Source organism: Lycorma delicatula, chromosome 3, assembly GCF_047948215.1.
Source record: "Lycorma delicatula isolate Av1 chromosome 3, ASM4794821v1, whole genome shotgun sequence".
NCBI lineage: Eukaryota > Metazoa > Arthropoda > Insecta > Hemiptera > Fulgoridae > Lycorma > Lycorma delicatula.
The window spans coordinates 88,460,012-88,471,781 of NC_134457.1; the positions used below are offsets into that span (position 1 = coordinate 88,460,012).

The window sequence follows — 11,770 nt, forward strand, 5'->3', positions numbered from 1 at the left end:
TTTTATTCTGAGGACTCCTATTAACTCCTTTTGTGAAGCAAGGTACTGTTAAAAAAATAAAAGCTTGCAGTCATTTTTTTGGCGAGAGAGGGTTGAGATTAAATAAATTTTTTTTGGAATTTCTGATCTTGATAAAAATCTTCAAATTTTTTAAAAAACATTTTTTGCTAATTGCCCAAGTAATAATTTGTAATTTTATTTAGCCCAAAACATCCTACTCATTTTTCAAATTTTTACAGAAAAATAATACAGTCTTTTTCTCCGAAAGTAGTATCTGTCTAAAGTTTGACGAAAACCGATCAACAGGGTACAGAATTATAAAACAAAATACAGACCAACATAACTCACCGGGTTGGTCTAGTGGTTACCTCGTCTTCACAAATCGGCTAATTTCGAAGTCGAGAGTTCTAAGGTTTAAATCCTAGTAAAGGCAGTTACTTTTATACGGATTTAACTACTAGATCGTGGATACCGGTGTTCTTTGGTGGTTGGGTTTCAATTAACCACACATCTCAAGAATGATTGACCTGAGAGTGTACAAGACTACACTTCATTTACATTCATACATATCCTCATTCATCCTCTGAAGTAATACCTTAAGGTGGTTCCGGAGGCTAAACAGAAAAAAGGAGAAATACAGACCAACATATGCATAAAGATCTTGAACGTCTGACAAAATAAATTTTTGGACTTCGGAGCATTGGAATAAATCTTTTTTCGCAGTTATTTAAAAATTATTAAATCTATTTTTTGTTTTAAAAAAAAATCTTTTTAGTGTCGCCTTAAGATAGAAAACTTAAAAAGGAACAATTTTTTTAAAACTAATCTATGTATTTCCCCGTTTTATATGTAGCTGCATATATCGCTATAGCCGGGAAAATAAAAATCTAGGGCTGTCCTCTGACACAATGCGCCGAGAGAAGAAGCAGCGAAATTTAGTAAAAGATTGCTTCTTTATTCCAATTTATCTTAAGGCTACACCTCCAAGTTGTATAATAACTAGGCTTAATTGTATAATTTTTTTGGATAATTTCAGATACTACAATCGATGACAATCTAAATAATAACCCATTACTTAAAACGATAATTTGATATTTTAATTTAGATTTATTTGGTATTATATTTGTAGATTTCAAAATTATTTTTTTTCGGGAACTTGTACATATAAAAACGTTACATCAGTTAAATAATCACGTATAAAATAATTTTTAATGCATTAATAATATTAATAAAGTATTACTACTTTTTTTGTTATAGACGTTCATTGTATGGTATCAGGTTTAAATCTTGGATGTCGCCATCTTCAAAGTTTACGTTATTTACGTTAAAGATAAATAATAATGTTTTTTTTTTACCACGGAAATAATATTTTAATTATAAAGTATGTTACAATCATTACTGTTAACTATTAATTAATTAAATTATAGATATACAAGTAGTCTGTTTACCGACATTCATGCGACCTGTTTTGTTTTATTAATAATAAATACAGTACTTTACACGTTCTTTCAGTCCTTCACTCAGCAATTAGTAATAAAGGCTTGAAAAATGCCTATTGTTTAAAAACAAGAAAGGGAATATATATTTACTGTATATTTATATATAAACAAAGTGTTCTGGTATTAATGTTATTCATGTCTAACACAGTAACTATTCTTTTCTAAAATTAGAATAAAAATATTCACTTACATTTGTAACGAGTAACTTCAGGTATGAACCTGGTTATAAAAATCTTGTTTAACAACATAAAAAACTATTAGATTAATACTGTAACGTAAATTTTATTTTTATATAGCTAAATAATCCATTTTTAATGTATATTTCTGTATGAAAAAGAACTGAATTCTATTTTAAAAAAATTTATAGGAAAACTTTTTTTAGTGATGTACAGTTGTTTCAACTAATTTTAAGGTGACGTCTGCAAGAAAGAGATTAATTGTATAATTCTTTTAGATAATTCTACATGCTACAAAATTTATAGAATGGATAAATTTGTACTTTTAGGAAACTTGAGCTAGTTTTCAGGTGGTTCTTTAATATCTGGATGAAAAGCAATCTTTGTTATAGGATATATTTCAGATGATCAATGAAAAAAAATTCTTCATTCAATAGATGTGTTGTGTAGATGTAGGTAAAACTTGACTGATTTTCCCTTTCGATTGATGGCTATCGCATTCCACTAATTGAAGTTTTCCCCCAGATGGATTCATTTATGTTTTCCATAAAAGATAAAGTTTCCTCCTAGAATAGATCGTTCTTTTATAGCTATCAGCCATCCCCTTTTCATTTTTTTTATTCTTTATTTCCTATTTCTTTTATTTGGGTACAGGTCTGATTCCGTTATTCCTATTATTTAATATTTGGATATCCATCATCTGACTTTCCAGGATTCTATTTCCTGTCCGCTGCTTTACAATAAGCCAAACGGTAGAACTGCCTATTTGATAAAGCTGAGTAAAGCCTAATCACTTTTAAAATATAAATTACATTAATAGGTCGTTGATCGTTAATGGCTTGATCGTTCATGACCTCCCAAACCGTGGTCTCGTAGTCTAAGACCACGGTTTGGGAGGTCACAAAGCCAAAATATACTTTTAATGATAATTGTTCTAGAAAGATTGTTCTGCAAAGTCCCTCTGGATAAATGTACGATTATCGATAAAGATTCTCTTGATTTAAATTACATCTCAGGAAACAAACTGTTGATCAATGCAGTGACCACAATAACCAATTTCAATACAGTTGTGACTTTCACAAGATAAAGATATTTTGTTTAATATCTTTGGCACATGATTTAATACATATAATAATAACGCGTGATGGTATGGTAGGTTCGTTTATGGTCATTGAAAAAAAAGTCAACGGTTATTTTGATATGCTAGAACAATTTGTTTTTCATCAGCTTGTCAATATTGAGAGGTACAGAAGGATAGTCATTTTTCACCAAGACGGACGGACACCTTCCTATTATATCACAATGTTTGAGATACTCTTAACTATAGATTTTCTGATAGTTGAACTAAGAGATTTTGGTCCTGCTACCTGGCCAACAACAAGCCCCCGATCTTTCCACTAGAATTTTTTTTAGTGCTATGTTGAAAAGATAATTCAGGTGTTATATATAAAACACTTGAGAGGGAAATCATCGTTCTAATAACAACTGTAGTTTTCTAATTGAGAATTGGAAATCTCTGATTTCCATCGGATATCTGATGTGATTTACATACTGAGATAAAAATACAGTATCTTGTTTTTATTTTTCCTCTAAAATAAATTGTTTACATCGATATATATTAACATTGGCAATGAACTTGCAGTTCTTCTGTAATTTATTTTTATATAATTAAATGTTTTATTATTTAGTGATGACATCACAGACACCTTTTTCGATGACCTTATATACAGATTGTAGAATGCTTAGGTTTGTCTGGACGTCGATTAACCTCTTAGTGTTATTCATACTTCAAGAGTTAAATGATAAATTACACGACCAATTTGTTAAAACGTGTTGGAAATTACAACTGCATCTCTTAATACATTATTGTTGACAGTTAATAAATTACAATAAAGTATTGATATGAGACAATCAGAACTAGAAGGTCAATTACAGAAGTAATTTATATAAATTATGTGTGAAATCAGTGTACTTAGCTATCATTTATATTTCTATACAATAAAAATAATTAATTTTAACGAAAATTTAAGAATAAGTTTTCAAAAAACAGAATACCGTCTTGGTGGGTACTGAATTTCAATTCTGGGTATTTTCTTTTCATCTTTTTCTGCAAGTTTAGTTTATTATTTTATATGCAACAGCTTTTATTATCGTTTAACAATTTTTGTGAATTAACATTTTAAGAAAAAAGAGTGTTGTAATTATTAAATTCTTGATGGTTTTCTAAAAATAATTCTTTTCTAATCTTACTGAATAAATTTCATGTAATTTTGCGTTATTTTCGTATAATTATGTGTCTTGTAGACTAGCTGATTTTTATTTTATAAATATCATATATATATATATATATATATATATATATATATATATATATAAGTATCATTATGAATATATTACGTATATAAGCATATATATATATATATATATATATATATATATATATATATATATATATATATGTTTACCTTCTTTAAAAGGATGAAATTTAATTTATATTATCTATGCATGTTTATACTTAACTCTACAATTTTTTCCTTTTTTTTTGACTGATGAATTAATTCACCACAGAAGCTTACAAAGACGTTTATGCGTCTTTGAAAAATGTCATATTTGATCGAGATTCGAACCGGGGAATTTCGGATGAAAGGCCGAGACGCTAACATTCTACCAAGTAGATCGAGATATATTATTTTATGTTTTTTTGTAACCACATAAATTATGCATATTCAAAAATATCTTTCAAAAAATATATTTTTGTATCCAAAAAAATTACAATGAAGTTGTAAACCGTACATTAAGCGTCTCGTATATATCATTTCTTCCGGTTAAAAAACAAAAGTTTCTCTAATATACGTAAATAGAACTTTTTAACAAAATGATACAGATATCAAAACAGGTAAGACACTACATTTCTATTATCAAATTCTGTTATTAATTTAGAATTTTGTTTAAAAAAATAGTGTTAACTAAAACTCTTACCGGCCCGATTTCATTTATACGTAATATGTATCACATTTACAGAAATAATATAATTCTTATGATTATTCGTTGTAAATGAAATCGGGTCGGTAAGAGTTTTATTTAACATTATATATTTTTTTAAACAAAATTCTAAATTAATAACAGATTTCTGTAATAGAAATGTAGTGTCTTACCTTTTTTGATATCAGTATCATTTTGTTAAAAACAGTTTTATTTACGTATATTAGAGAAATTTTAGTTTTTTGAGCAAAAGAGATCTTATTTGCAAGTCTTACTGTACGGTTTTCAATTTCATGGTAATTATTTTAGGTGTCAATGCGTTTTGTTAGATTATGCTTTTATTTTTTTTTATGAATTACTGATTTTTATCTTATGGATTTATTATTAAAATTTATTGCCTTTCTAGAACAAACAAATATACATTTTTTGAATTTCTCGGCCAATTTTTTTTGTTGGGAAACTTACTATATTTTTTCCTTTTTTAATAAAACCGGTATAATGACCTTCACGAATCGAAGATCCGTGATGTAATATTGAACTTATTAGTTTATAGGTGCAATCCTCGATTTTTATCGTATCTGTGGACACACTTTTTATATTATTATTAAATGGACTTTTTTTTATTTCTCCTTCAAATAGTTCTAATTGTAGAGTAAAACCTTTACCAATCAAATTTATTTGTGTTTTATTTAACAAATCTCTGTAGCCACATTTTCAACACTTTCCTACTGTTCGTATTTTTTGTGTTTTATTATATTTTGAAAGTATTATTTATTACAAATCTAATTGAATTAACTACAATCTTTACATGCTTATTTTTTTTATCTTTTACCCCATTTTCATTTCACTTAGGTTAGGTCATGTTTAGAACTGTAAACTTAGCTCGTTGACTTCGCCATGCCGTCCAGTTCTGCGGACTTACCGGCAAAGTTCGAACGGACTTCTTGATACGTTGTAACCTTCGTTTATTAAATTAAGGTAGCTTATATATACACGTATACATATATATATGTATATATACATACACCAAACACTTGATAAGTGTTTCCATCGAAACTCCACAATAATAATTAAAACTAGTATCAGAACTTATGAGGAGAGTTCATATACTGTAAATTCTATAGCAACACAGACCAAGCAATAACAGGAAATCAAAAAAAGAAGGAAGAAACGAATACTGAGAAAGAAAAAATGAAATACAATGTAAACGAAACCTTAAACAGAGAAGAGTAAATAGAAACACAGCACTCAACAGAATGCGTTAATATAAATAAATTACGTAAATATATCATAAACCAGATAATCATAATACAGCCAATATTATATTCATAATCATACCACTATTAATCACATGGAGTCACTAAGATCTGGTACTGGAAACGTTTAATCTTCTTAACGTTCCAACCGTTGTCCAAAGGGTTAATGGCTAAGTGGTTCATGTGGTTGTTTAGGCGTATTTCATAACTAAAACTGAAGCGTTTTATCTCTTTCCGGACACAGTGTAAACCTAAATATTCATGGATCCCAATATTTTCGTAAAACACGGTGCCTTTGTGATACACTTCGCCATCTTGTTCTAGATCCGCTGTAATACATCAACCTTGCTCGTGCTTGTTGTTTCCTCTTGTTCGATACCGTTCGTATTTGAACGAAAAAAAAACAATGGCAACTTAAAAATTACGTCACTTGTAAAGTTTTAATTGACATTGTTCGCAATAATAGAGAATATCTAATTTCATAATTTTTACAAAAATACAGTATGACTTATACTGTATTTATATTATACTTAAACAGTATGACAATACTGACTTACGAATTTCAATTTACTGTAAGGATAAAGAAAACTGTTCATATAAACATAGGTCCAAAAACCCTTCGTTTTCCAGTTGCTGCTTGCGAAAAAGTTTGTTGTGATTACTGCTACATGGGTACAATGAAATACTGAAATTTTTGGAACTTAAATTATAAGATAAATTTTATTGTTCTTGATCTGTATAAATTAAAAAAAATAACCCTGAACTAAAACTCAAAAAATTCGTGTCGTAAACCATAATTCTTTAGGTTTGTTGTAGAATACCAGTAAACAAAGATATGCTATAAAATTTTATAGAGAATCTAATTCTGAGAAAATTTTTGTGTGACTAAACGTTTTCATAATTATATTTTTTACTCCTTTTATCAGCATTTAAAACATGAGTGAGACTCTTGTTTGTTAGACCTAATTTAGTTTGAACTAAACTATAGTATTACAATACTATATAATAATAATCACACACACACAAACACAAAGTTTTTTATCTGATTAGATTTACTGAGTTAGTCATTTAAATTCAGGGTGGCCTACAATTTAACATTAAAATATGTTAAATACAATCAGTATGCGGTTTTACATTAAATTTAAATTTGATTTTAACTATCGTGAAATTTCCTATCAACATTTAATCAATATATAATTCAACCATAATAAAAATAATAACATTACCTAAGATTATAGAGAGTGTCTCGCGGAGAAACTGAAAGAACATGTTCAGGACATGCAAAAAAGGAAAGTAAAACAAAAAAAAAAAAAATGTAAACATGGGCTTGGAAACGCTTCATTTTTTGGTTTTAGCTTGCGAAATACTTTACCTGATTTCTGCTCCAAGGGTAAACTGAGATCATTGGAACTTAAATTAAGGTTTGATAATTTCACATGATTTTTTATTTGAAAAATTTTAACGAAACAGGTCTCAGAACGATATCTCAATTTTTGAAAAAAAAATATTTTAAAACAGAAAATTGGTTCTCAAAACACAATCTTTTAGGTCTGACGTATACATTGTTAAATTATCAATAAAAAAGTAACATTTCTCTCAAAATTCGTAGAAATTTACTTCTGAAAAAATGTTTGTCATGCCAACAGAAAATGAAGAAGAGCTTAAAAAATTAGACTTATTAAAAAGAGAACGGACCAAAACTTGGCAGAAAAAATTATGTTATTACTTTAAAATGAAACAAGAATACGTATTAGAAGATATTTAGAAAAAAAAAACTTAATTATTATAAAGAAAAATGAAAGAAGACGATAGCTTAATAGTGTTATTTAAATTAGGTTGTGTTACGTTAAAAATATTAGAAACGAAAATTTATTATTTAGACATAGTTTTGAAAAAATAAGTTGAAATATTTTTATTTTATGGTAAAAATAAAAGATTGGAATTTTTTTCTTTTTAATAAATTATAAAAATAATTGATCTTATTACTTTTGTTAATAAATTGATGTTGGAAATATATAGTCTAATAAATATATAAGTATATATAGTTTTATTAATTTTATTATATATATATATATATATAATAAAATTATATATGTATATAAAAATTTTTTTTATATATATATACACACACATATACACATTTCAAATAATTTTTTTTTTTAATATTATAAGTTTTACATTGAAACCTTTCTGATAACATAAAATTTTAGTTAAACTTGTCAACCTATAAATCTGACATTTTGGCGCGTAAGAACTTTACTATTACTATTTGGCGCACGTACAAGAAAATATTGCAACTGCAACATTTACTAGGTTTTAAAAACAATTTAGTAAAATATATATATACACGATATATATTCACACACAGGTATTTATAATTTGTTTTTAAAGTAAAATGTAATTTTGAAGGAAATAACTTTTTTCGTTTAAAAAACATTGATGTTTCCCTTTTAAAACAGAGAAATGTAATTTTTTATTACAGGAATTTTAACATAATAAAATAAAGGTAGATAATTTTATTTCTAACTTATAATCAAATTCTTTAAACTATATGATCCAAAGAATTATTTCTGTTCATGATACAATATCAAAGAAATGCGAGTATAGTAGATAAAATATATATATATATATATATATACAATCACACACTTTGTATATATAAACAAAATAGATAAGATATATAGAATATAAAGGAACAGATTTTCTAGGGTATTTAATATTTGTCATTTTATAAATTTTGTGAGCAAGTGTGTGTGTGTGTGTGTGCGCGCACACACACACACACACAGTTGTAAATAAATGAAATTCGTTAAATTTTTCTTTTTTAAAAAATATATAAAAAAAACTATTAGTTTTCATTTGATTTAATAATTAATTATTGTTTAATCTAAGCAAATATTTTTTAATATTTATATCTAGATAACAAAAACAAATTATTATTTGAAAAACAATACTAACGATTAATAGACTTTAAAACGTTATTAAAAATACGTAATTCTATTAAGGAAAAAATAAATAAAATTTATTTTCTAATTATTTTACTGTTGTAAAATACACAGTTGACATTTACGTATATATATAGAATTAATAATCATATTGCATTTGCACGTGATGTTATTGCAATAAGTAGACATCCGATTATTTACTTGTATCATATTGTAAATTACGTAATTATGAATCAATTATATATAAACAAACAATTTTTATAAATATCATATATATTTTTACTTAATAAGGCAATTTATAAAATGTATATAAACATACACAGACACATTTACATTTAAGATGAATAAAATATAATTTTATAACTTAGGCCAAATAACAAATAAATAATTAATAAAAGGTATATAAAAAAAATTATATATATATACATAAATTTGTTTGTATGTGTATATATGTATATATATATATATATTATTGTTTTAATTATTATAAATATATGGTGTATTATAATGATGTAATATTTAACATGTAAAATATTATGATAAGAAATTATATTGTATAATGATTAGCTTACCGATAAAAAGCGGCAATATCAGAGTAACTTTTAACAATACACGAAGCGTGCACCAGGACGGCATGGTAAAGACTGAGCCGTTTAACATCCTTTGGTACATAACAGCAATTCTTTCCTTCTCCCTACCACCTGGCTCCTGTCTGAGAGCACCCCCCATGAGTGTGTGTGTGTGTGTATGTATTATATGGCCGCAGTCCAGACAAACTCTATTTAACTTGTAACAACAACCATTCTATACAATAAAACAGTACTGGAATATCATCTAAATAGACGGCTAATGTTATTAATGATCCTATCTATAATAATAATAATATTAATAATAATAACAATAATAATACACAAAAACAACCAATTCTCTTTCGTTTGTGCGCTTGCGTCAGTTATTAAAAAAAATCAGTGAGCAAATTATTACCGTTCTCACTTGGACGTGCTACATAAATTGTATTATTAGTACAGCGACTAAACATACATGTCATAAATGAAGTTGAAATATAATGCAAAAACATTTGTTTACTTGCCTATTCAATGGCAAGCACAACGGTTTGTACATTATATTTCATATTACAATCAATAACTAAAGGTAGCTAATAGAAGAGTACTGTATAAACAAGATTAAAAATAACAACATTAATTTACATTTTTATGAAATTTTTTTTAACCGAAATTACAAAAAAAAGGAAATTTTTAATTAAACGTGTAAGTTTATTTGTATTTGTTCAAGCCTTACTGTTCTCCAAAATGCTTGGAATGTATTTAACATTTTAAATATATTTAAATAAAGAATTTTCATTTGAGCAATAATTTATTGAGAATGTTACAGGTTAAAAAAAAATGGAAAAACTTGGCTATATACGAGTATTTGAAGAAAACGTTTGTTCTTTAAAATCAAACAAATTATAGTAGAATTTAATTACAGAAATTTATAATCTAAATACGAATACAACAAAAAAATACAATTTAATGTAAAAATTACGTAATGTAATTCAATAAATAATTAAATTTTATTCATAAATATCAATTTTATCCCACTGGTAAAGGAAAAAATCTTGTTCGTTGTTGTAATTGCATTCAAAGCCTAACTTCTTAAATATTTAACAAAATTTTAACTATAAATACGATTCGAAAAAATACAAATGAGTGGAAAACGATAAGCAAGATTAATTTTAATTACGAATTAAAATATTACATAAATATTAAACAGCTGGGAAAGGACTATAAAACTTTCGTGGTACTGCCCCTCATGTTTAATGAAATTTTAAAATGTAAATAATACAATAAATAAGTTGTTAAGTAAATTTTAATTAATATTAAATAAAAATTTTGAATAGGTAAATATTAGCTGGTCAGGTCTAGCCAGGGGACTCCGACCCCGGAGACCATTATTATTATTGTTCATTATCGATATGATTGTTAGAATAATACTGATAAATAACGATGAAAGCCTGTTCAATTTATAAAAGCTATCAGTGAATTGCAATTTCTTCAGTGCAACAGTTTGATTAGCGCAGGACTCGAAACGTGGAGTGATCTGAAGTATGCGAGTTTCAGAATAGTCGGCCTCCGTCTTAAAACTATAGATATAACTGATTATATGCAAATTAAGAAACATTTTAGTTACATATATTATTACATAATTTACATATAATTCTGGGGTGAATTATATGTAAATTATGAAACTATGTGTAAACTATATGTAACTAATATATATACATAATATTTAACTAAATTATAGGCATAACTGGTTACTTGACCTTCGTACAGGTAAAAATGTATTTTGCAAGTCCCTTAAAATCACCTGGAAAACACCACGAGGAGGTGACTGTAGTTCGTTTCTTTTTTTTTAATTTTTTTGTTTTACGTCTTTTTAGTCAAGTTACCGGAGGCGGGTGAGCCAGTCACATTACGGACACTGTAAGAGTAACAGTGGCTGTGTTGATTGAGCCTCCGCGCGTACACCGTCGCACCTTTAAAGTTCTTTTCTCGATAACCGAAAGATATATTGAAAAACATAGACACCTTTTTTTTTAGAAAATTTAATTTCAAATACTGCAAGTGGTTTTTCTATTTGATTGAACCAAAGGTTTAGCCATAGTTAAATATCGGCAAGGAACATAATCCAGTTGTTACCGCAAGCCATTGTTCATACAAAATTTCAGCTCAATTTGTTGAGTAGATTTTGAATGAAAGAGTAACACACTCACATACACCATTAGATATATATATATATATATATATATATATATATATATATATATATATATATATATATATATATTTCAGGTATAAATTATTGCCGATTATAAATATTATTATTAATAGTAAAAATAGTTTATCAATTGG

The 11,770-nt window shown here is 26.7% G+C and overlaps 1 protein-coding gene across 1 annotated transcript in view; it reads right to left on the bottom strand.

The window, feature by feature from the left end:
• The window catches only part of LOC142321781 (uncharacterized), a 287,603-nt gene extending 277,988 nt beyond the window's left edge, over positions 1-9,615 (bottom strand). Inside the window, exon 1 of the mRNA XM_075360157.1 lies at positions 9,431-9,615. Coding sequence (XP_075216272.1) covers positions 9,431-9,587 — 157 coding nt within the window. The 5' untranslated portion in view covers positions 9,588-9,615. The remainder of the gene's footprint in view (positions 1-9,430) is intronic.
• Positions 9,616-11,770: the final 2,155 nt, after the last annotated feature.